The sequence below is a fragment of the Hakea prostrata genome, chromosome 9 (genome assembly GCF_041222555.1).
Source record: "Hakea prostrata isolate BN-2017 chromosome 9, UWA_Hpros_2, whole genome shotgun sequence".
Lineage (NCBI taxonomy): Eukaryota > Viridiplantae > Streptophyta > Magnoliopsida > Proteales > Proteaceae > Hakea > Hakea prostrata.
Genome location: NC_142608.1, coordinates 41,941,489 through 41,968,570, shown reverse-complemented (window position 1 = coordinate 41,968,570; position 27,082 = coordinate 41,941,489). Strand labels below are relative to the sequence as shown.

Sequence of the window (27,082 nt, the reverse complement as noted above, 5' to 3'; positions counted from 1 at the left end):
TCATCATCACAAGTGAACTTTGGTCTTCCCCTCATGTTGTGGGGGGTGAGTTTCTTGTGAGTTTTGAATCTGCATCATATCCTTGTGTAAGAATCTAAACTTCGGGGTAGTTATTTGAAGCAAGATCCTAACCTTCCTGTGAAGATATGTTCTCTCAAGCCAAGGATTGTTGGAGATCGTACTCCATTGTTCCCATGAAATTCTTGCAGAACATTTCTAATCTTGAGGGCTTCTTCCATATAGCTATCCTGCAAAACCATCCAGTAAAGATTAATGCACATTGTAACAAACAGCAGTTTACATCGACCAAAACAGAGAAAAGAGAAGAAAGGGATGAGAGAGACAACGGAGAGGAGAATGTGGAGAGGAGGTGCACACCCAAGGCCCTCTCCCACTTATTTATAGTATTTGGTCAAAGAAAGATTAGTTTACGATATCTTACATAAACTGGTTTATAGAAAAACAGAAAGTAAACATTGTCTGTAAAAAGGAAACTTTCTAAAACTGAAACTATCCTAGAGATGATCTTGCTTGCCAATCAAACAAAAGGGAAAGGGGCAAGCTAGCAAATACAACCAGCACATGTACATGACAAAGTGTACTCCGTTACATAGCACAACTTTTAACACCCCCCTTAAGCCGGAGTATACATATCAAGGCTTCAGCTTGGAATGAGAAGAACACATAAAAAACTTCAGCAATCTTGAGCATAGGTAGCAATAGTAGATGCCAATAAACAATGAGAGAACTTCACTGAGGATATAATCAACAACTTAAATAATCTTCATGTTGAATTGAACTGCCAATGTTTTATTGTTGGTCCAAGCTAGGTAAAGGGAGAGGGTTGGTGCGTTAGGTCGGCAGCCGGCATTGAAAAAAGTCTAGCCAAATCCTTTTCATGGATTCGACCGTATATGATAAATGCAATGCTAGGGCGTCCCCCGACAAAGAAGTGATGCTCTACATTATGGCCCAAGTGTAGTGATAAGTGGGCAAGGTTAGCTAGGGTGTCCCCTGTAAGCGACATGTTGCATCGGCACCCGGATGCGGTGATAAGTAGGCAAGGGTTCTTGCGCTGTGGTCGATTGTGGGTAAATAAGCTAGTCCAAAAACGTAGGATTAGATTGGCATCTTGGAACATATGATCTTTAATAGGTAAGAGCTTATAATTGATAGATGTTATAAGGAAAATAAGGATTAATATAGCTTTCATTCAAGAGACTAAATGGAAGGGTACAAAAGCTAAAGAGTTGGATGACTTTAAACTTTAGTACACTGGGATAAAATAAAATGGAGTAGGTATAATAGTGGATAGAGATTTTAAAAATGATGTGGTGAATGTTAGAATAGTGGATGATAGGATTATTGCGATCAAGCTTGTAATGGAGAAAGAGTTCATAAATATAATTTTTGTACATGCACCTCAAGTAGGAATGGATGAAAGTCTAAAGCTAGAATTTGGGGAAAACATGGATGGATTAATGCAAAGAATTTGTCAAGGAGAAGATTATTATAGGAGGTGATCTAAATGAACATATTGAAAAAGATCAAAAAGGCTACGAGAGTGTATATGGAGGATATGGTTCTGGAGAGAGGAATGAGAAAGGGATCTCAATTTTAGATTTTGTTGTTGCTTTTGATCTATCAATTGTAAATACTTACTTCAAAAAGAGATAGGACATTTAATTACTTTCAAAAGTGAACATCATAGAAGCCAAATAGATTTTCTTCCTTACTAGAAGGACTGATAGATTGTTGCACAAGGATTATAAGGTGATACCAGGGGAAAAATTAACTACGCAGTATAGACTTGTGGTCTGGATATGTGCCTAACCCTAAAAAATAAAAAAAAGGTGCAAGGTTAACTATCCTAGGATAAGATAGTGGAATTTGAAAGGAGAGTGCTCGAAATCCTTAGCTAATGAAGTAGTCAAACAAGGAAAGTGGGATTTTAAGGGGAATACTAATGCAATGTAGAATGAGATGGCTATGCGTATTAAGAAGGTGGCTAAAGATGTCCTAGGTGAATCAAAAAGGAAAGCTCCATTCTTGTAGAGAGACTTGGTGGTGGGATAGTGAGGTTCAAGCTGCTATTAGGAATAAGAAAGCTAGTTTTTAGACATGGCAAAGAACTAAGGATGTTAAGGATCTTCAAAGGTATAGGTTGGATAGAAATGAAGCTAAAAAAATTGCAAAAAAGAAAGGGAAAAGAAGTATGAGGAGTTATACAATAAGTTGGGCACGAAGGAAGGGAAAAAATGTATTTATAAGATAGCTAAGATGAGGGATAGGAAGACTAGAAATCTTAACTATGTTAGATGTATTAAAGATGGAGATGGTAAAGTACTAGTATGTGATGAGGACATTAAGAAAAAATGCAAAATCAATTTCTCTAGTTTACTAAACGAGCATATTTCAAGCACCTGTGATTTGGACAATTACACAATTCATCAAGGCACCAATTTTCGAACCTATATATGAATAATTTCAATGTCTGAAGTAAAAGAAGCACTAAGGAGGATGAAACTCGGCAAGACACAAGGTTCTAATGAAATCCCAATAGAATATGGAAAAGCTTAGGAACACATGGACTAGTTTGGTTGACTAAGTTATTTAATAAGATTATGAGCACAGGTAAAATGCCAGATGAATGGAGGAGAAGCATCGTGGTTCTAATTTACAAAAACAAAGGAGATATTCAAATCTGTAATAACTATAGGGGCATTAAATTGATGAACCATACTATTAAATTATGGGAGAGAGTAATTGAAACCCGTTTGAGACACTTATCTACAATTACGGAGAATCACTTTAGGTTTATTATGAAGGGATCTACAACGGAGGCTATTTACCTAATTAGGAGACTTATGGAAAGGTATAGAGAATGTAGGAAAGACCTTCATCGGGTATTTATTGACCTAGAAAAGCTTATGATATAGTTCCTAGAGTGTTAATTTGGCAAGTACTAGAGAAAAGAAGTGTTGGAAGTAACTATGTAGACATAGTTAAGGGTATGTATGATGGTTCAGTGACAAGTGTAAGAACAGTGGGGACAAAGTAATGAATTCCCAATTATAGTTGGGCTACACCAAGGATAAGCTTTAAGCCCAAATCTATTTGCACTTGTAATGGATAAATTAACCAAAGACATTCAAGATGAGGTCCCTTGGTGTATTTTTTTGTTGATGATATTGTGTTGATTGATGAGACTCAAGTAAAGATTAATACCAAATTAGAATCATGGAGAACAATTTTGGAATCAAGAGGCTTTAAACTAAGTAGAACAAAGACAGAATATCTAGTTTGTAACTTTAGTCATGATCGGGCAGACGATGAGGTGCTAATACTTGACGATAAAGAGATTCCTCAGAGTGATTGTTTTAGGCACTTAGGTTCAATCATAAATAAAATAGGTGATATAGAGGATGATGTTTCCCAAAGAATTAAAATATGGTAGATGAAGTGGAGAGGTGCGTCCGGGTTCTTGTGTAATCGGCGTATTCCATTAAAGCTTAAAGGAAAATTTTATAGAACCGTTGTTCGACTAGCTATGATGCATGGTCAGAGAATTGGGCTGTCAAAAAGAATTATATAGATAAATTCAGTGTAGTAGAAATGAGGATGCTAAGATGGATAAGTGGCAAAACTAGGAAGGATAAGATAAGGAATGATCATATTAGAGTTGGTTTGGGAGTTGTTCCTATAAGTGATAAGCTTTGAGAAAGTCGTTTGAGGTGGCATGACCACATTCAATTGAGACCCATAAATGCCCCTGTACGGAGAAGTGATATAATCCAGATTGAAGGGACTAGAAGAGCTAGGGGTAGACTTGAGATAACCTCAAGAGAAGTGGTGAGAAAGGATATGCATAGCTTAGGCCTTATATCTAGCGTGACCTCAAATAGAACTGATTGGAAGGCAAGAATCCATGTAGCCGGCCCCATTTAGTTGGGATAAGGCTTATTGTTGTTGTTGAAATGAACCATCCAATGATAAGAATGGTAGGCGGTAGCATAATAAGGACAATAAAATTAAAGATAGTATACAAATAACTCTTGTAGTAGTAAGTAGCAATTTTCTCATAAGTGTAGCATCTCTAGTGGCTACATAAAAGGCAAGTAGTAGGGAGGAACATCCACAAGAGTAGGTAAAAGTGCAGCTCCAATGTCCAAATAATTAGATAAAAAAGTATTGCTCCAATGTCCTCACAAGTAGATAAAAAGTGCAACTCCAATCAAACTCACGTAAGAAGGCTAGTAGTAGGTGAAAGGCAATATTGATTATTACGGACCAGGTAGGTAGGTGAAAGGCAATATGGAATATTGTGGACCAAATAGAAAGGTAAAGCTAGTATGGATTACTATGGACCAAGTAGGCAGATCAAAGGTAATATAGGTTAGAATGGACCCTATAGTTAGGTAAAAAGAAATATGGGTTACTATAGATCATGTAGTTAGGTAAAAGGTAGTATGGGCTACTGCAGACCAAGTAGGTAGGTAAAAAACAGTATGGGTTATTGTGAGACAAGTAGGTAAAAGGTAGTATGTGTTACTATGGATCAAGTAGGTAGGCAAAAGGTAGTATTGGTTATCATGTACCATGTAGGTAGTTGTTGTTGTTACCATTTTAGGATAAAAGTTCTAAGTAGATATAATAAGTCTCCAAACTCTCCCTCATGTAACTTTACACATGGACAAAATCATGACCAAATCTCAAACGAATAAACCTATAAATCTTGAGATATTTTCATTCTCCCAACACAATGACAAAGGAGACCCATGTGGGTTGTGATTCACCAAGGTAAGATGATGGCAACTTTGTAATTAACTTGATTGAGGTTGCCAGCAATTCAACCTCATATAAGCAAGTCAGAATTAAGTATATAAACCAAAATAGAATGCAACAGATACTAGGTAATCCAGTCAGTAATTCTTATCTAACAGGTGGATCAAAACTGATCTTCAAGATGATCTCCAGCACCGCTATAGGTATCGTAGTAGACTTCGATACAGCCATGGGATATAACTCAAACAAGGACTGTATCGGCAATATTACTCAAACAACCAGCAGCCTGTCTCACAACAGAGGCTGTACCAACAATGCATCTACAACAGAGGCTGTACCAACAATGCATCTTAAAGCAGAAGAGGTAGTACTCACAAAAATTTAAGACCAAGCAAAATTATCTCACAAACGAGACTGAAGCAGTAGTGCATGTCAAAAACAGGCTTGTTTTTATAAACCAGCAACACTGGAAGAATATGTTAACTTCAAGGCTTGAACCAAGAGGGGGAGACAGAAGCAAGGAATTGATAGACAAATAGGAAGCAACCATACCAGAGATAAACTCCAAAAATTATAAATCAAAGCATCAGCAACTACTCTTCTACTTTGACAAGTATCATCAACAACATGTCGATCGCAAGATGTAGAAATATATGGAGCCCGAACAGACTAAAATTCTCATGAAGCAGAAAAATACGTTCGAGCTTTAGCAGAACAGTTGTCTCTTCTGAGTACTATAGTTCAGCAATAAAGGATGAGTAGCCAACCATTGTCATAGTGGTAACCGGTGTTATCCAGCAACAAATTTATCTTCAGACTATAGTAGCAAACTGACAGCAATATCAGCTGGATGTATCAACATCAATAGCGATTCATCATCATAAATCTTCATCAAAACCCAAATTCTTCTTCTTATATGAACTAAAGTTCCACCACAAACAAGAGAACATTCAAAAAACTCTCAAACTGACAATTTTTATGGCTCTATACCATTTAATAGTGCAACAGTTTAAGACATAGACAGAGAAAGAGAAGAGAGGAATGAAAGAAATGATGGAGAGGAGGGAGGAGAGATCTTGCACAGCAAGACTCCCCCTCTCCCACTTATTTATGATATTTGGTCAAAGATCAGTTTAGGATATTTTTCCTAAATTAGTTTACAGAAAAATAGAAAGTAAATATTGTCTGCAGTAAGAAAACTTTCTAAAAGGGAAATAATTCTAGATATGATTATGATCCTATATGATCTTGCTTGTTAGTCAAGCAAAGGGGAAAGGGGAAAGCTAGTAAATTCAAACAGCATGTGCACGTGATTTCTAACAAAAGTAATTGTTGAATACCATCGTTAGGGCTTTACTATTTTCCTTGCTTATTGTTTTACAATTGGGTTGTAGTTCACATTATAAATAAAGCGGACCTCTAGCATTAATGGCAAGTCACATTAATCTCTCAATTCTGATTTCAATCTATAATTGACAGTTAATAATACAATAGAGTTAATACCTGGTTCATATCAATTGTCTGTACAGCATCACCACGTGTAAATATTATGGCGTGGTTTTGATTCTCTGGTTTCCCTTCACCAATATTGGGTGGACCAGGAAGTTTAACACGATATATTTCCTGCAGAGGACCACATCCAATTTATCATAAGATTGCTAGAAATATGAAGATTGTATAGGATGAAGGCATTGGTAGAGTTATATAACCCAGACGCATGGATGGCGGCATTGGTAGAGGTATATAAGACTTATGTATGGGAAAGAACGCAAGTAGCAGGAGAACAGACTCTTTAAATAGTTCAAAAGTAAATAGTCACTGTGGCATGTATGTTTTCAGCAAGGAAAAAATATAATAAGAATCTAATAGTGGTGTAGAAGGAAACTATATTATGCTGGCTTGAGCAGGACAGTTTGACTGTTATTCAAAATAGTGTTTTTTAGAGTTCTTAATTATGAGAGTCAGAGCCATTTCTAAAAGAGTTACACATTAAACTAATGTTCAGCCACCTCAATTGTATGAAAAGTAATTCATCAAAAAGAAAGAAAAAAAAAATGTGTATGAAAAGTACACAGGTTATAGAAATAAAACAATTTAGAAATAGTATGAGAGATGGTTTAGAAACATACACAATTTGAATTGCCATTTTATAAAACAATTTTCTAATTATTCCATATTGTCTTGATGTCACTGTCTTTGATATTTTTTCATAATGGCATAACAATACAGCATTATTTTCTTAAAGTGTACAGAAAATGAACGAGTGGATTAAGGGAATATAACTTGTATAGCTCACTGTACTTTGCCATGAGTGCTTCTTCTCCTAAACTTTTCAAACAATTCTTTAAATGACTCTTGCACTTTAGATGCTAACAATTAACTCCAGTCCATTAGTCAGTCACTGTTTAATGCTGATGTCAGAATTAAAAAATGATACAAATGCCCAAGCTATGCTTGAGCTAGTCTAATGAACATTATGTCCATTGGCCATAATATATTTGCTTTGCCTTTCATCATCTTCTCCAGTCTGCTGTAGCTGGGAGGTCCATTAAACCTTGAAGTGGACTACATTATTCCAATTCAGTATCTGGGAAACCATTCAATCTAAGCCAGATATGATTCAACCCAGAGAAATGAAATTTCCTTTAGGATTTTACAAAAAAAAATCATGAGCAGATTCTATTCCTTCATCTGCAACCCATTACCCACCCAAAGCTCAATAGAACCTGTCCCCACCTTGCTTGCAATCCATCCCACCCTGAAATCAACCCCCATCCTTTCTTCTTCTTCCCCACCTGCTCCCACAATTTAATTCCCCCCCCCCCCCAAGTGAGTTAAGCTACAGTCCAGAGACAAGGTAGAAGTAGTTGGAGAGGTAAACTCTCTGCAGACAGAGATTTCAGACTGGGACCATCATAGGAGAAACACATGCAGCAGCAGGGCAGGTTAAGGTAAAATTACACCGCTCTCTTGAAGCTCCAAATAAAATTTTCCTCTGGGTTAAGAGATTTTTGCCCCACTATTGCTTTAGGGTTAAGATCTTGGCCTGATCCTGGGCTTCATTGTTTGGATCAGTTGGGTCCAAATGGCAATAATCAAGGATCTCTCAAGGTTTTCAATATGGATTTGAAGGTCTCTTCCAGGAAGCTCAGAGAAATCTTGATGCTCTCTACCATCTAATTGTGGCACATCAAGAGATACACAAAGAATCCATTGAAATTGTATCGATTCTACTCTCTGCTCTTTCTAGGGCTTCTGATAACCTTATTGTCTTCTCTGATTTCTTCTGTGTTAATTTTTACATTTTTTAATCCTTTGGACCTCCCAAATCAGAAAACTGTTGATTACCCAGCTTCAAGCTTGTGATCATTGGTGATGTTAGTAGAGCTAGAAATCAAGGGAATGATTAATGGGTGAAGAACAAGAGAAGATTTGTGACAGACAAGGATGAAAGAGGAGGATGGAGAGGACAAGATGAGAAGTTTGGGAGAATGAAGAAATGCTTGGGCAAGATTGCACAAAAGCGTACTGAACTGATTTGGAAAACTTTTGGTGAAAATGTTCGCCAACTGACCACCTGTCTTCACATGTGGAAATGTGGTCTACATTTGCTTTGCCAACACACCAATTAACTTCAGTGTGTTTGTTTGGTCTGTTGGACAGAATTGTGACCAATACTTTGGCAGCTTTGCTGTCATAGTAAAGCCACATAGGTTTTGAGACTCCAAAACCCAAACCTTGAATCAGTCTTTTCAACATTAGTTCAGAGGCTGTATGGGCCATAGCTCAAAACTCTACTTAAGCACTAGATCTGGCTGCAGTAGGTTGTTTCTTACTCTTCCATATAACCAGGTTATCTCTTCGAAAGTACCACAGCATGATGTAGATCTCCTGTCAGTGACTGAACAGCATAATCAGCTTCAATGAAGTTCACAGTCCTAAAGTGATCAAGTCTAGCAAAGAGGAGACATTTTCCAGGATAAGACTTTATGTATCCTATGATATGGTAGGCTCAAAGTGACCATCTTTAGGAGCATGATGTGAACCAGGATCTAGGGTTTGGTTGATTGAGGAAAAGCCCTAGATCTGGGTACACTTCAGGAGCCTCTTCCTGAGAATCTGCAGTCTTCTGGGGTTTAAAATACCCTACAATGGAAGAAAATAGGCCGGTTAAGGGGTTTAAGGGTTTGGAAAGGGGTAGGATTAGATTCGTCTAGGGTTTCAAATTCCAACATAGTTCCATTGCTGTAATTTTATTTTCAGATAGGAATACAAGGGCTAGGGTTTTGAGAATTAGTGTTTTTGAGGTTCTAGGGTTTGGATTAGGGTAGAGTGTCTCTTAGGGTTGAGGGAAGTTGATCCTAAAGGGAATTAGGGTTTAAACGAAGGGTTCAAAGTTATGATTGGAAGTATGGTTAGGGTTTCTGAGGTTTTGAAAATCTAGAGCTGCAAAAGAACTAATGTTAGACTTGGGCTGACATTGGAATGGAAGATCATTAGGGTTAGGGGAATGATGTTCCTAAGTTCGGGAGAGATCTAACGGTTAGATTGCTGTAGATCTGACCTGAATTTTAGGTCTAAGGAAAGGTCTGAAAATTTCAGAAAAATGCTGGAAAATAAAAAAAGGAGGGGAAGTGAGGGATGCTGCCGCAGGGTTACCAGATGGGAGGAATGATTCTCGATAGGGGAAGGGGCTGTAATGGCAGAACTAGGGCTGGGTTTTTTTCTTTTTTGGGGGAGGGGGGAGGAATTTTACAGATGGGAGATACAAGAGAGGAGGGGCTGGTTTAGGGTAGGGTGTCTTGCTTGAAGGACGCAAGGGATTCAGTTTCTTCTTCAAATTCTGCAGAAAGTTCTTTCTCTAAGCTGCCACAAATTCCCTCTTAGGGAATCCATGACTCCATGCTCTTAGCTCCTTTGATTCTCAATTTTATTCATTAAAGATACTGAAAGTTTACAAGCTAGAGGCTTATTTATAGCATTTATTAGGGAATTCACACTAGGACTCATCTTTAGAAAATAAATCAAACTAGGACTCCTACTTGACTAAGGACTCTCGCTTACACAAGGAACCTTTACATATCACTCTAGAAGAGTTCAAATTGAATTCTAAGAGTGGATATGGGATCCTTGCAAGAAGTGGGACAAAACAAAAGGACTCCTTCACAACTTAGGAATCTTAACCTAACAAGGTCTCTTCAATAACTTAACAAATATTGACCCAAACTTATAAATGAAAGTAGATCTAGGGTCCCACGTTGACTCAGTTGGAAAATAGAAAAATTAGCAAAATACCACGACCCTTGGATGAAATTGCTTGGGTAGTAGGGCCACAGGGTACCAGTAAACACCCTGGGCCCTTTTTGGGTGGGGTTGGATCTGGTTTACATCAGTTCAATTCATAATAGATGTCTGGTCAAGTCAAGGACAAATATGTCAATTTCCCAACTATCCTTTGAAACTTTCGACTATCTAGGAAAAAGGAACAAGAAGAAGAAGAAGAAGAAGAAGAACAACAACAACAACAACAAGCCTTGTCCGAACTAAATGGGGTCGCCTACATGGATTCTTGCCTTCCAATTAGTTCTATTTGAGGCCATACTAGACACAAGGTCTAAGCTATGCATATCCTTTCTCACCACCTCTCTTAAGGTTATCTTAGGTCTACCCCTAGCTCTTCTAATTCCTTCAATCTGGATTATATCACTTCTCCGTACAGGGGCATTTTGTTGAGAAATATGAAATTGGTAGAATGGCTTATTGATCAATGATCTCAAGCCCTCTATTTATAATTAAGTGGAAAGTATACTATTACAAGGAATAGAATTTTACGTGAATATAAACTCTAATTTAACTCCTATACAAACTCTTATTAGACTCCTAATAGAATCCAACACTCCCCCTCAAGTTGAGGCATAGATATTAGTCATGCCCAACTTGCCTACAATAGGAAGGAAATCTCTTTCTTTCAAACCCTTGAAAACATCAGCTACTTGGTCTCCAGATCTTACAAAAGGCATGCAGATAAGCCCTTGTTCCAACTTTCCTTTGACAAAGAACCTGTCAATTTCAATGTGCTTAGTTTGATCATGTTGCACCGGATTATTAGCAATATTAATAGCAGCCTTGTTGTCACAATATAACATCATAGGGTTTGGAACTTGGACTCCAATATCTTGCAGCAAGCCTTTCAACCATAGTAGCTCACAAACTCCACGAACCATAGCTCTATATTCAGCTTCAATACTAGATAAAGCTACCACATTCTGTTTCTTACTTCTCCAAGTAACTAGATTACCTCCAATAAAGGTACAGTAACCTAAAATTAACTTCCTGTCTGGAGATCCAGCCCAGTCTGCATCAGTGTATGCTTATACTTTTAGATTATCAATGGGTGACAAAAGTATTCCTTTTTCAGGAGTTCCCTTCAAATACTGTAGTATTTTGATAACAACCTTCATATGAGTTAAATATGGATCATGCATGAATTGACTCACTATACCTACAGCATAAGCGATGTCTGGCCTGGTGTGGGACAAGTAAATAAGCTTCTCTACCAGCCTTTGGTATCTTCCTTTGTCCACTGGTTCTCTCTCTTTTTCTTTAAGTTTAGCTTCAGCTTCAATAGGGGTATCAACTGCTTTACACCCAACATTCCCACTTCTGATAATAGATCTAGGACAAACTTTCTTTGGGATAGGAATATACCTTTATTTGATCGAGCCACCTCAATCCCTAAGAAATACTGTAACTTCCCTAGATCTTTAATTTCAAACTCTCTGCCAAGAAAGTCCTTCAACTTTTGAATTTCTTTACCATCATTCCCTGTGATGACAATATCGTCTACATAGACAATGAGAAGTGTGATGTTAGTACCTGACTTCTTGACAAATAGTATATGATCAGCATTGCTTTGCTTGTACCCAATAGAAGTCATTGCCTTTAGGAGGCGTCCAAGCCAGCATCTAGGAGACTGTTTTAACCCATAAATTGACATTTTCAACCGACAAACTTTCCCTGTAGTATTGTCATCGGAGAAACCATGTGGGATTTCCATATAGACTTCTTGCGATAACTCCCCATATAAGAAGGCATTCTTTACGTCTAGTTGGTGCAATTTCTAGTCTTTGTTCACAGCTACAGACAACAAAACTCTGACAGTGTTTAGTTTCGCAACAGGGGCAAAGGTCTCCTAATAATCAATCCCATAGGTCTGGGTAAACCCCTTTGCAACTAGTCTAGCTTTCAACTTGTTGACTGATCCATCCATATTTTGTTTAACCACAAATACCCATTTGTAGCCCACTGGTTTTTTTCCTGGAGGAAGTGTAACCAGCTCCCAAGTGTCATTTTTCTTCATTGCCTGCATTTCCTCTACCATAGAGGCCTTCCATCTCATATCAGCATAGGCTTCCTGCCAGCTTTTAGGAACATATACAAATGACAGAGAGGATATAAAAGCATGGTAAGAGTCAGACAAAGAGTTATAAGAAACATATTTAGCTATGGGATGTTGAGTACAAGATCTGACCCCTTTTCTAATAGCAATAAGAAGATTAGAAGAAGATACCTCAGTAGAATCTGATTCTGGAGCAGGAGACTGAAGTGGTAACGTATCACCTTTCTCCACCTGCTTTAGCCGGTTGTATTTCTTCCTCTGATAAGTCTGTACCTCCTTATTCTGCGCAATTTGGTTTTGAAAGACCCCAAAAGTGTCTCACAGGAGTGGTCTCCCCCTGGCTAGGTTTTTCACATGGTTCAGAAATTGAAGGGGGAGGATTAGAGTCCTTAGGTATACTGGCCGAAGTCTCCCCCTGGTCAGGAAACTCTTCTGAGACTCTTAAGTTGTGTTGGTGTGTGATAGGAAGATCTAGAGTCGGAAAGAACACCTCTCCTCTAGGACTCTCCCCCTGGAGAGGTGTATAGTAAGGGCAAAACTCATGAAAAATTACATCGATGGATACAATGGTTTTCCTGGAAGGAGGATGATAACATTTATACCCTTTTTGAGTAGCAGAATACCTCAAAAATATGCAGCGTAGACTGCGGGGAGCCAGCTTACTCTGGTGGGCTGTGATTTTGGCATAACACACACATCCAAAAACCTTTGGGGGAATAACAAAAGAAGAGGCTCCCTGAAGAATCTCATTAGGACATTTAAAACCAAGTATCCTACTGGGCATCCTATTCATAAGGTAAAAAGCAGTGAGTATAGCATCACTCCACTATTGGTCAGATACATGTATAGCAATCATAATGGAACGGGCTATCTCTAAGAGATACTGATTCTTCTTTTCCGCAACCCCATTTTGGGTAGCTGTATCAACGCAACTGGTTTGATGTATTATGCCAGAGTTAGAGAGATCTTTGAAATTCACCATCAATATACTCTGTGCCATTGTCACTGTGAAGGATCTTCACAGTGGCATTGAACTGAGTTTTAATCATATTATGAAAATCACGAAAACATCGGAAAACCTCATTTTTTTTGTTTTAAAAGATAAATCCATGTAGAACGAGAGTGACAATTAATAAAAGTAACAAAGTACCTATGGCCAGTAATAGGCACACGTCGACAGGGACCCCACACATCAGTATAAATTAGCATAAAAGGAACAGGTTTTCTATTATGAAGAGAAGGTAAATAGGTAGAACGAGTCTGCTTCGCAAAAATGCAGGCTTCATAAAAAAAATTATCCTCATTACAAAAAGAAACCAAATCAGGAAATATTTTCTTAAGAGTTCCTAGAGGGGGATGACCTAGCCTACGGTGCCACTGATGAAGGTCTGATATTACCGAATGGACCGGATTAGAAGATGTAGTCAAAGCAGAAGTAGATCCTCCAATCGGCTCGAGCAAATAAAGTCCATTGTCTAGTTTACCACGTCCAATCTCCTTCCCCGTGACCAGATCCTGGAAGACACAATAAGATGGAAAAAAGGTCACTTTACAATTCAAGTCATGTGTAAGACTACTGATAGAGAGCAAGTTAGTAGAGAAAGAGGGAACATGTAAAACTTTAGACAAAGAAAGTGATGGAGAATGTTGAATGGTCCCTTTTCCAGCAATGGAAGATTAGGAGCCATCAGTAATGCGAACTTTATCCTTTCCAGAAGTTGGAGAATATTGAAAGAAAGAGGTGGATAAACTTGTCATATGATCTGTGGCTCCTGTATCAATATCCAAGGAGTAGAAAACGAAGAAGCTTGAAAGTCTGTAAAAGTTTTACCTGAAGTAGCAAGGTAGGAGTTGGTATGGGTAGTAGAGGAAGCAGTGTTAGAAGCTGTACCGGCGGTAGAAGACTGCATAATATGTCGCAGAGTAGCGAACTCCTCTTGTGAAAAACCAACGTCTGTAGAGGGTGTGGTGGAAACTTTCTCAGAGAGATTAGCCTTTGGTTTTCCCTTTGTTTGTGCTCTTTTTGTTCAAAATCAGCAGGCTTCCCATGCAATTTCCAACAATTTGCCTTGGTATGATATGGTTTGTGACAGTGCTCACACTCGACAATCTCCTTAATTGGATCAGATTTAGTGTGAACAGATTGTAAGGCTGATTTCTCAATAATAGGAGTATGAAGCATGGCTAATCGACGACTTTCCTCACACTGAACAAGAGCATAAGACTATTCTAGTGTAGGAAAGGGAGAACAACTTAAGACTTGCACTCTGATCTGATCGTACTCCACATTCAAACCTGCTAAGAAGTCATATACCCGAATCTTATCAATGTGCTTCTTATAAGTAGTCACATCATCTGGGTTAGTGGGATGATAATCCCCATAATGATCCAACTCCTGCCAAAGAGAGCGCAACTCAGCATAATAGTGGGCCACAGTCAGTTCCTTTTGGGTAGTCTCATGAAGCTTCTTTCATAACTCATAAACCTGTGCATCATTCCCCAATTGTCCATAGGTTTCAGTAGTAGCCTTCCAGATTTGGGCTGCTGTATCAAGTAATAGGTAACTCCGAGCAATATTTGGATGCATGGAATTCAAAAGGAATGACACAATAAGGGAGTCATTTGATATCCATTTATCCTGTAAAACACCTGCAGTAGTGGGTTTGATAGTGGTGCCTGTAATGTATCCAACTAGTCCTCTTCCAGCAATAGTCAGGTAAGCAGAGCGAGACCAGATCAAATAATTTGTTCCATCAAATCTCACGTAAAGAGAATGAAGAGTGGGGTAATGTTCGGAGCCAGTGGAAGCACGAGTATCATCAAAAGTTGTCATGTTGACAAAATTATCTGCAGTTCTTCAGTATTCACCCTTTCGAAGTAACAGAAATGTCGCAGAATGCAATAGCCAAACAACTCAAACAGATCTTCTCTCTCTCTCTCTCTCTCTCTCTCTCTCTCTCTAACAAAATAGTAGATTAGAAGAAAGAAAAAAAATAATAATGTGGTTCAGCCAAATATGCTTTTGGAGAGAACCAAAATATGGTTTGGTCTAAATTTTGGAGAGAACCAAAAGATGGTTTAAATATCGTTTGGTCTAAATTTGGAGAAAACCAAAAAGGACTGTCTCATTTATTGGTTACCTGGTTCACCCATTGGGCTGTTTGATTCGTTCTCTTCTTCTTCCTGAATTCCCAAAAGCTGGAATGACGACGAGAAAGGAAGGTGATGGCGATGGTGGCTTGGTGCAGCAGTTTCTTTTCTACCTCTTTTTTTTTTTTTTTTTTTGTTACTGTTCTTCTTGAATTGAGGCGGTAGATGCAGCAAGTAGCGATGAGCAGCGGCGATGGTGTTTCTTCTCTTTCTTCTCTTCTGCTTTTCTTTTCTTCTTGGTCTTTCCTAATCGAACCCACTGTAGTGCAGTGGGAACTGAAGAACCAAAAAAAACGATGGGTTTTTTTGAGAAAAAAATCAGAGATGGCTTCTGGCTCGACAAGAGATGCAGCGGTGATGGTATAATTGCAGCTGTGATGGTTCTTCTTCTCTTCTTTTTTTCTTTTTCAAAGATGAAAAAAGGCGATGGCTGCTTGGAGAGACGTCTCGATAATGGAGGTAGGTTTTCCTCATCGAGAATTTTTTCTCTTTTTCTTCCCTAATCAAACTTAGGCTCTGATGCCATGTTGAGAAATATGAAATTGGTAGAATGGCTTATTGATCAATGATCTCAAGCCCTCTATTTATAATTAAGTGGAAAGTATACTATTACAAGGAATAGAATTTTACATGAATACAAACTCTAATTTAACTCCTATACAAACTCTTATTAGACTCCTAATAGAATCCAACACATTTATAGGTCTCTGTTGAACATGGTCGTGCCACCTCAAATGACTTTCTCAAAGCTTAGAACTTATGGGAGCAACTCCTAAACCTAATATGATTATTCCTTATCTTATCCTTCCTAGTTTTTGCCAATCATCCATCTTAGCATCCTCATTTCTGCTACACTGAGTTTATCTATATAATTCTTTTAACAACCAAACACTCTGCATTATACATCATAGCTGGTGGATTTTCCTTTAAGCTTTAATGGAATACGCCGATCACAATAGACCCCGGATGCACCTCTTCACTTTATCCACCCTAATTTAATTCTTTGGGAAACATCATCCTCTATATCACCAATTTTATTTAAGATTGAACCTAGGTCCCTAAAACAATCACTCTGAGGAATCTCCTTATCGTCAAGTATCACCACATCATCGTCTACCCGATCATGACTAAAGTTTCATGACTAAAGTTACAATATCCAGTCTTCGTTCTACTTAGTTTAAAGCCTCTTGATTCCAAAGTTGCTCTCCATGATTCTAATTTGGTATTAATCCCCACTTGAGTCTCATCAATCAACACAATATCATCAGCAACAAGCATACACGAGGGGGCCTCATCTTGAATGTCTTTGGTTAATTCATCCATTACAAGTGCAAATAGATATGGGCTTAAAGTTGATCCTTGATGTAGCATAACTGTAACGGATGAAAGAGGGATCACTATCCTCACTAGGCTTGTTATTTTGGTAATGGGAGAATTTCTTGGTTGCAAGCCCAATACCCTTGTTCCTTCAACAAGTCAAACACAAATTTCCTCTGGCAAACATTTATCCCATTCTTTGATCTAGACACTTCAATACCAAGGAAATATTCAAGATTCAAGGTCTTTAATCTCAAAAGGTTGGGCAAGATATGATTTCAACTGGCTAACTTCAGCCCTATCATTTCCAGCCACCACAATGTCATCAACATAGACAATGAGAGTTTTTATAGTGTTGTGGCATCATCCAATTGATAAGGTATTATCAGATTGACTTTGGGTGTTATTACCCATTAAATGGCCTGTTTAAATAATTCACACATAGCCTTAGGGGATTGTTTGAGACCACATAGAGGCAGCAAGTGCAGTTATTGTGGGCCGTTAGAGTGGGGCTTCAAAGAGCTTCAATCAGTCTAATTCTCTTTCAATTTAAACTATAGGTAAGGAATTATGCATCAAAACATGATTTTACAAGGAGTAACTCACATCGTAAAACTTCTAATGGAGACCTCCACTTTTTCAGGGTTTTAAAGAGAGATCTAGAGAACAAGAAGCTTAGCTGGCCCCCAAACCTGCCATGATACCGATTTCTAAATGAAGGGAATGATTAATGGATGGAGAAGAAGTCAGGTGTGTCAGAAAGGAGGAAGAGGATGATGAGTAGAAGATAAAGTCTAGTAAGAAGAAGATTCAATTGGGAAAGAGAGTCTCTTGCTTATATTCATTATCCTATCTTAAAACATGAAAGTAATAACAACCACTTCCCCAGGGAGGTTGAAGGATAGATAACCAGGAAAGGAAGAAAAAAAAAACTTTAGTTGACATAAACAGCACCAAATGTTGCCCTCTCTAACAACTATGGGTATGTAGGAATTAGATGAGCAAGTCGGGACAGTTTAGTCTTTTCTACTGTTACGTATTCATATGTCTTATGTATTTGTTGTAAGAGTATTCAGTCATTTCAGTAGTTTGTATGTAAGCCTTATGTTTAGGTTTAGGGTTTATCAATTCATTTTTCATTTCTCTCTTTCGTTTTTGGGGGTTACGGTGGTTGCTCTGCTGCTGCTCTTGGTTTCGGGTTCTTCGAACCCTTTGGTGCTCTTTGTTCAATGGTGGTTTGCCTTTGATTTTGGCATGGACGATGCGTGGTTTAGCAGGTTCATTCAAGCTTGGTGTGATCTTTCCATTACAGGGTCTTTTGGTGTTGTAAAGGCTATGGTTTGTGGTGGTCTCTTGTGTTCTTGTTCTTGAGAGTGTGTGTGACATTGTACCTCCTCTTTTCACTGGTTTGGTTAGTGCATGGTGCCTTGAGTTCTCTGGACTCATCCTCGGATGTATGACAAAAGTCTGAACCAAGTAAATGCCTTGTCTCTGTGATGTATGCTTGATTTCTGCTGCATATTTAGGTTCACTCTTAACACATTGGGATTTGAGTTTGTTTGATTTCATAGATCTTGTGCAATTGGTTATGATATGTCTTTGATTCCTTTTGTCGAGTGCTTTTGAGATGATTCACTGTATATTCTTGATGTTTCTTGCTTCAATCTTCATGCTCTATCTTCAGTTGTGAAAAGCCCCAATTTGGGTAGGGTTTCTTTGATTGATGGTTTCTCTCGGTTTTCGAAAGTAAAACCCTAATTATTTGATCTCTATTTGTTGGTTATTGCATCAATTGGTTTGGTTCTACAAAACCCTAATTTATTTCTTGACTACTCTTCTTCTGTTGCTTAAAACTGTTCAGCAATTTAGGGCTTTCGCTTCTATTGATGCCTGAGCATGAAATTGGTTATCCAATTAGCTTTATAACCTACTTCTGATATTGTAATTAGTATTGTTGTATTTAATCCTGTATCTTGTTGTTAACCATTTTCTGATCTAGTTAGTCATTGGTTGTTATACTATGTTCTCACTCTCACTCTCTGTAACATTAAACTGAGCTTAAATATATTCTGATTTCTGTCTTTTATTTCCTTGTCATGGCCCCCACCTAGTATGCTTGAAAAGTTCAATGGTGAGGGTGACTTCATGGTTTGGAAGAATAGGATGCATGCCATCTTTGTCCATAACCGCTGTGATAAAGCATTGAAAAGTGCTAAGGGTCTAGCCTCTACCATGACTCAAGAGGAAAAAGAAGATGTGCTGGAACTTTGCCATAGCACATTAATTCTGAACTTGGGTAATATTGTGATGAGAAGAGTGAGGGATTGTAACACAGCTGCTGAGGTTTGGCTCAAACTTGAACAGTTATATATGACCTAATCCCTACCTAGCATTATTAAAGAACGGTTGTTTAGCTCTAAGATGGATGCTTCGAAAACCCTGTTTGATAATGTAGAGTATTTCTTTAAGTTGTTTTGTGACTTAGCTGACTTAGATGAAGAATTTTGATAACACACTTGCTGTCCTGATTTTGAATTCCTTGCCTGAAATGCATGCTAGTGTAAATAATGTATTAAATATGGTAGGGAATTAGTGACGCTTGATGATGTAATGGAGGCTCCTTAGATTAGGGATATAGAAGTTAAGTCTAAAAAGAAAATGAAAGCTCTAGGTGAGGAACTTTATGGGAATTCGAAAATAAGAAAGGTTTTGACAGTAAAAGGAAAATTCAATAATAATAAGAAGTAGAAGTTGGTAGGAAAGAATAAAAACTGTTAGAAAACAAGCTTTAAACAATCAAAATAGCAGTTGAACTTGAACAAAGAAAAGAGAGAAGAAGAAGAAGAGAAGAGATATGAAGAACTAGTAGAAAAGACCTGTGATTCTTAGCTAAAGAGTCTAGAATCACATAGCACTTTTATTTATAGCTTCTAATGAATCTAATACAACTTGAGAGACAAGTAATTGTCATCTAGAAGAAGGAAACAAAATATTACAGCTTTAGTAACTTCCTAACTCCTAAAATGGAAAGTTCTGAAAATAGAAACTACCACCAAAATAGAAACTACGCTTTCTAAAAAACTCCCAAAACTTATGTAGCAAGATTCCCACATTAGAAATAGAAAATATAATCAAAACAACAGCAAAATACTGTTCACGTGAACAGTAAAAGCTGTTTTTACTGTTCACGTGAACAGTAAACTCCAAATTTACGTATACTTTAACACTCCCCCTCAAGCTGGAGCATACAAATCTCCCATGCCTAGCTTGCAACAGATAGACTGAAAACTTGGTCTGAACAGAGCTTTGGTGAACAAATCAGCTAGTTGGTCAGTAGAGCTCACAAAAGCAGTTGTTATAAGCTTCTTCTTCACTGCATCACGCACAAAATGACAATCTACCTCTCTATGCTTCGTTCTCTCATGGAACACTGGATTACTAGCAATGTAAGTGGTTGCCTGATTATCACAAAACATTTTCATAGGGGCAGAAACTGGAAATCCTATTTCCTCTAACAATGAACGAAGCCACATCAATTCAGCAGCGGTGTGGGCCATAGCCCTATACTCAGCTTCAGCACTAGATCGAGCAATGGTGGACTGTTTCTTACTCTTCCAAGTCACAAGATTTCCACCAAGAAAAGTACAATAACCTGTGGTTGACCGGCGATCAATGACGGATCCAGCCCAATCAGCATCAGAAAAGGCAACCAAGTCCATACTCCGATTTGGTCGATAGATGAGCCCTTTTCCGGGCGCACTCTTAAGGTACCGAAGCACTCTCATCGCTGCATCCCAATGAGCCTTCCTAGGAGACTGCATAAATTGACTCAACACACCAACAAAATAAGAAATATCAGGACGAGTAACAGTAAGATAAATAAGTTTCCCAATAAGACTCCTGTAACAATGGACATCATCTAACAAGTCACCATCATCACGTCCTAACTTCAACTGAGGATCCACGGGAATGTCACTAGGTTTAGAAGCAAGCATGCCAGTCTCAGTCAAAAGATCTAACACATACTTTCTTTGTGACAAACTTACTCCTTTTTTACTGCGAATCACTTCAATCCCCAAGAAATATTGTAGATCACCTAAATCTTTGGTTTGGAAAGATTTTTGTAAGTGTGCCTTAACTGTATGGATTGCATCAACATCATTGCCTGAAAGGACAATATCATCAACATAAACTGCCATAATGACAACACAATCACCCTGCCGTCTAACAAACATAGAGTGACCAAAATAACACTGTACAAAACCAAAAGACTCCACAGTCTTGCTAAATTTCTCAAACCAAGCCCGTGGAGACTGTTTGAGTCCATAAATCGCTTTATGAAGCCTGCAAACACGAACACTGTCCTCCCCCTGAGCAACATACCCTGGAGGTTGCTCCATGTAAACTTCTTCATGAAGATCACCATATAAGAATGCATTTTTTATGTCAAGCTGAAAAAGAGGCCAATCATAATTCAGAGCCAAAGATATCAAGACACGGACAGAATTAAGTCTTGCCACAGGAGAAAAAGTCTCAAAATAATCTACACCATATGTTTGTGTATAGCCCTTAGCCACCAAGCGGGCCTTAAGCCTTTCAACCGTACCATCAGAATGGTACTTAATTGTATACACCCAGCGACAGCGGACCACATCTTTCCCAGGAGCTAAGTTGACTAAAGACCATGTATGACGAGAATGTAAAGCATCCATTTCCACATCCATAGCGGCTTTCCAGCCAGGAATTTTAAGAGCTTCGGTATGATGGGTTGGAATATGAACAGCAGACATAGACAAAGCAAGGCAACGAAAGCTAGGAGGGAGATGAGAGGTAGAAACAAAATTGGAAACAGGATAAACAATGTTAGAGTGTAAAGTGCAAGTACGAGTACCTTTCCTTAAAGCAATTGGTAAGTCATCTGAAGGTAGAGTGGGATCTCCACTAGAAGAATCCGCCGGTGGAGAGGATGAAGAAGGAACATCCGTAGGGCCAGCATCAGGCTCCACTGAAGGAGAGCCGTTAATATTGTTAGGAGGAACTCAACTATCCACAATATGTTCTGGCAACTTATGTCTTCGCTGATAAACCTGTAGAGGAACATTGCTAGTGGAAGGAACTAAAGAGGGAATAGGAGGAGTATCATCCAAAACATTTTCAACAGACACAGATTGACTTAGATAATGAGTGTCTTCAAAAAAGGTCACATCCGCACTTGTAAATTGTTTGCGAAGAACCGAATCATAACAACGAAAACCTTTTTGAGTGCGTGAGTACCTAAGAAAAATACACTTAATAGAACGGGGGGAAAGTTTATCCAAAGGATGTGGTATGTGAACAAAACACACACAACCAAAAATTTTGGGTGGAACTGAAAACGGTTCTCTATTGGGAAAACAATTGAAAAAGGAGATTTTTCAGAAAGCAAAGGCATAGGCATGCGGTTAATTAAATGACCAGCAGTCAAAATTGCATCACACCAGTAACTCTTTGGAACATTCATCTGAATCAAAATAGCGCGTGCAACCTCCAAGAGGTGACGATTTTTGCGTTCAGCCACTCCATTTTGTTGGGGAGTGAATGAACAACTGGTTTGATGAATCATTCCAAAGGAATCACACAAGTGAGATATATCATATTGCACATATTCTAAAGCATTATCAGACCGAAAAATTTTAATAGGAAGAGAAAATTGAGTCCGAATTTCATGAATAAAACTTTTAAATGTAGTTAAGAACTCTGTCCAATCCTTTAAAGGATACAACTATGTAAGACGGGAGAAATCATCCACAAAAGTAACAAATATCGAAAACCATGCCTATTACTAATTCTACAAGGGCCCCAAATATCGGAATGAACAAGAGAAAATAAGGACTCACTACGAGAGATAAAGCGTGGAGGATAGGTGGCACGATGATGCTTCCCTAACTCACACGCTTCACAATTTAATCTAGACACTGATTTAAAAGAAGGAAATAAAATTTTTAATCTAGGTAAAGACAGATGGCCTAAACGATAGTGCCATTGGAGAGCATCTACACAATCATCAAAAAGAGCAGCAATAGGGGTAGCATAGTCCAGATAGTAGAGTCCGTTCCTTTCACACCCTCCACCAATCGTCTTCCTCGTGTGAAGGTCCTTGAAAAACACAATAAGTGGGAGTAAAAGTCACAGAGCAGCTTAATGCTTTAGTTAATTGACTAACAGATAATAAGTTAAAAGGAAAGTTAGCAACATGAAGTACAGATGATAAAGTAAGAGAAGGTGTAGGAGAAACACTTCCAGAGCCTAGAATAGGTGTGGAAGTCCCATTAGCTATGACAACAGAATTTTTAGTGGTAGATTTTAAAAAAGAGCTAAAAAGTGATGACTTACCAGTCATATGGGAAGAGGCCCCTGAATCAATGATCCAAGGGGTGGGAGTAGAAGTGAGAAGTGCTGTGTTACCTGCATGAGAAAGTGTGGCAGCAAAAGTACTAGTGGATGTGGAAGCGCCAGTTTCAATATTTTGCAATCGGCGAAGGATTTGGCTTACATCATCTCTTAGAGTCTTAGACAAGTCCCCTGAAGAAGATCCAAAACCACTATCGTTGTTTGCTACAAGATCAGTACCACCATCAGAAACGGCATGATTGGCAAGGTGCTTGGCCCACTTTGGTTTTCCATGTTTGGCCCAACAAGCTTCCATTAAGTGCCCTGTTTTACCGCAATGAGTACAAAGTCGAGATGTCTTATCAGACAGTTGAACACCACGACCTCCAAAAGACCTACTAACTCCCCCTGAACCACGACCACGTCCCCTTCCATAAGAGGTAAAGAAGGCTGAATTTTATCCTTTAGAACTTTTGTTTGGAGAACTCCCTTCAGGCAAGGCAATACGTTGAAGTCTAGAATATGCTTCACTAAGATTAGGGACATGCTCACCAGCAAGAAGATGTCCTTTGACAGATTTCAGTTCAGGGTTCAATCCTGCAAGAAACTTAGACACAAAAAATTCATTCCGTTGGGCCTTTAGCTTCTCTATATCAGTGGTGAGAGGTTGAAAGACATTCAACTCCTCCATCATGCCTTTAAAGGAGTTGTAATAATCCTGCAGAGACTTGTCAGCTTGCTGAAATTGAAATAGCTTTTCATAAATACTAAAAATCCGAGTCATATTTTTAGCTTGGGAATAAGTCTCTTGCAAATCATCCCATATTCCCTTTGCAGTCTTATGGAACATAACATTCGCTGCAATATCAGGTGCCATACTATTCCACATCCAAATTTTGATGATTGCATCATCTTGGATCCAACTAAAATAGGATTTGTCAGTCTCAGCAGGAGGTTCATCCTCAATGAACTTAAGCTTACCTTTTGCAAGTATGTACACCCGAACCGCTTGTGACCACAACAAGTAATTAGAACTACCTTTGAGCTTGATAGATGTAATTTGAACGTTTACATGATCTCCTTGAGATCCTTTTGATTCAGCCGTACTCATGATTGAGTCACGTGTAAGTGAAGACATTAAACTGAGGTAGATAGCACTCAAATCAGTTTTCCAAAACTTGAAGTAGAATGAGCAGAAAAAAAAATTTCTGCAACCTTAGGACAGAATAGGAGAAAAAAAAAGAGAGAGGTAACAAAGGTATCCAAGTTCTGGAACGTGTAAGAGTAAGGTAATAGGTAGAGAAGATCAGTTCACATGAATATCTGATCTAATAGTCCATAATATACAACATTAGGTGGCTGCACACCAAGGAAACAGAAAAAAAAAGAATTTCAGAAGAGAATATTGAGAACAACACTATTTTGATTCAAAAAAGCTCTGATGCCATGTTAGAAAACAAGCTTTAAACAATCAAAATAGCAGTTGAACTTGAACAAAGAAAAGAGAGAAGAAGAAGAAGAGAAGAGAGATGAAGAACTAGTAGAAAAGACTTGTGATTCTTAGCTAAAGAGTCTAGAATCACAGAGCACTTTTATTTATAGCTTCTAATGAATCTAATACAACTTGAGAGACAAGTAATTGTCCTCTAGAAGAAGGAAACAAAGTATTACAGCTTTAGTAACTTCCTAACTCCTAAAATAGAAAGTTCTGAAAATAGAAACTACCACCAAAATAGAAACTACGCTTTCTAAAAAACTCCCAAAACTTATGTAGCAAAATTCCTACATTAGAAATAGAAAATATAATCAAAACAACAGCAAAATACTGTTCACATGAACAGTAAAAGCTGTTTTTACTGTTCACGTGAACAGTAAAAACACTGTTCACGTGAACAGTAACGTGAACAGTAAACTCCAAATTTATGTATACTTTAACACAATAATAACAATAACAATTATAATAATCAGAATAATAATAACAATAAAAATAAACCCAAAGTTTGTTATTATTGCACGAAGGAAGGGCATATTAGGAATAATTGTTGGGAGACATAAAAGAAACAAAAGGACAATAGTGGTGAGAGTAGTGAGGCCACAAATGTGGCCGATATTACTAGTGATGCACTAGTGGTTTCCCCTATAGGTGACCTAGATAATTGGATCCTAGATTTAGGCTGTACCTTCCACATGACCCCTAGGAGAGAGTGGTTTGTGACCTTTAAATTGGTAAGGTGCTTCTAGGGAATGATCATGCTTGTGAGGAGGAATTTAGAGCAAGTGAGGCATGTGCCGGGGTTAAGGAAAAACTTTCTGTCTTTGAGCCAATTGAACTCAAAAGGGTTCCATTATCATTCAAAAGAGGGGTGTCTTAGAGTCATGAAGGGCAGCAATGTCATTTTGACTGCTGAATTGAGGAATGACATTTTCTTCCTCAATGGTAATGTGGTTTTAGGGACTGTTTTAGCTGCTAGTGAAGACCTAAGTAAGGTGGATTTATGGCATAGAAGATTAAGTCATATAAGTACTAAGTAGTAAGGGCGTAGGGCATTTATGCAAAAATGGGTCATTTGGATGTTAAGAAGTTTGTGGCTTTAAATTTTTGTGATATATGTGCCATGGGTAGACTTCAAAAAACAAAATTTTTACATTCCACATATAAGACAACTCAAACATTGGAATAAATTTATTTAGATTTGTGGGGCTCACCAAATGTGCCCCTTTCCTCCCATTATTTCTTGTCCATTATAGATGCTTATTCTAGGAAAGCATGGGTGAATTTTCTTAGAGATAAATCTGGTGTATTTGAAAAGTTTCTAGAATGGAATGCATTAGTTGAAAACCAAATTGAAAGGAAGATTAAGAAGCTTAGGACTTATGATGGACTTGAATTTTGCAATGACAAGTTTTTGGATTTTTGCAAAGAACATGGAATTACTAGGCATAGAACTTGCACCACACCCCCCAACAAAATGGAGTGGTTGAGAGGATGAATAGGACTATCATGGGTAGGGTTAGGTGTGTGTTGATTGAATCTAGCTAAGGGAAGAAGTTTTGGGCTGAAGCTGCTAGTATAGCTTGCTATGTGATGGTCCCTTAGTTTAATTATAGCCGTGATACAATCTAGAAGTTTGGAGGTTGATAGGGGATTGGTGGTTTAGATAATTGGTAAGGAAGGAGGGTCCTTGAATAGAAGTTGGGGGCTCTTCTAATGGGGAATGAGACTAAGGCCCAAGGGAATTGATTAGGGTTCAAGGGGAATCAAGCAAAGAGGGGGGAGGGATGAAGGAACTGCATGAATACCTCATGGAGTCAATAGTTGATGTGATCTTCAATAAAGCACCTTGTAGGAATGATGGTAGAAGATTGGTTCCACAATTGATTGAGAGTTTTGGACTGCCAAGACTCAAAACCAAAACTCTTGCCAGAAACTTGGACTTTTTAACACCAAGAAGCATGCAACCTGGACTTTAAGCATAACACTCAGCCTAGTTTTTAAGAACCATTCCCACACAGGGAGAAGAGGCAGCAGCAGCAGCATGCACAATCAAATTTAATAAATTCTACTCGTTTTTATTCCCCCATGATGGGGTTTATAAGGGGGCTTAACAGCCTTAGTTACAAAGTCTCAATTAAAAAAGGAAAGTCAAAAACCAAACGAAAACATAATGCCACTTTGCTGTTTGCAAGGAGCTGTGAGGGTCCTGATTTACTTTAAGGGCCTTTTTGGAATCATTTCTCATTCTAATTTTCTGACACTTTTTATTCTTTTGATGTGTTCTATCCATTTTTGACCTAGAATCAAAAACTCATTCTTTTCATTTTAGTGCATGTTACTTAAAATCCAAACGCAAATTAAAGGTTTGACAGTAAACATGCATTCTTTTTATCAATACCCTATTGGTTCTCCTTTTTCCTCACTCCCAAACCATAAGATCTGTTCTCAAATTTTTATCATTATGTTTAATCAAATTTTCATATTTTGACATACCAAACTTATTTTTCATTCTATAATTTATTCTGGACAAGGTTACCAAATCATTTTTCATTTTTGACCAAAAATAA

General features: G+C 38.1%; 1 protein-coding gene across 1 annotated transcript in view; it reads right to left on the bottom strand.

Annotated features, from left to right (window-relative positions):
• The window catches only part of GSL04 (glucan synthase-like 4), an 82,821-nt gene that overhangs the window by 3,988 nt on the left and 51,751 nt on the right, over positions 1–27,082 (bottom strand). The window contains exons 34-35 of the mRNA XM_089167900.1: positions 6,289–6,408; positions 133–248 (exon numbers count right to left, since the gene is read on the bottom strand). Coding sequence (XP_089024026.1) covers positions 133–248; positions 6,289–6,408 — 236 coding nt within the window. The remainder of the gene's footprint in view (positions 1–132; positions 249–6,288; positions 6,409–27,082) is intronic.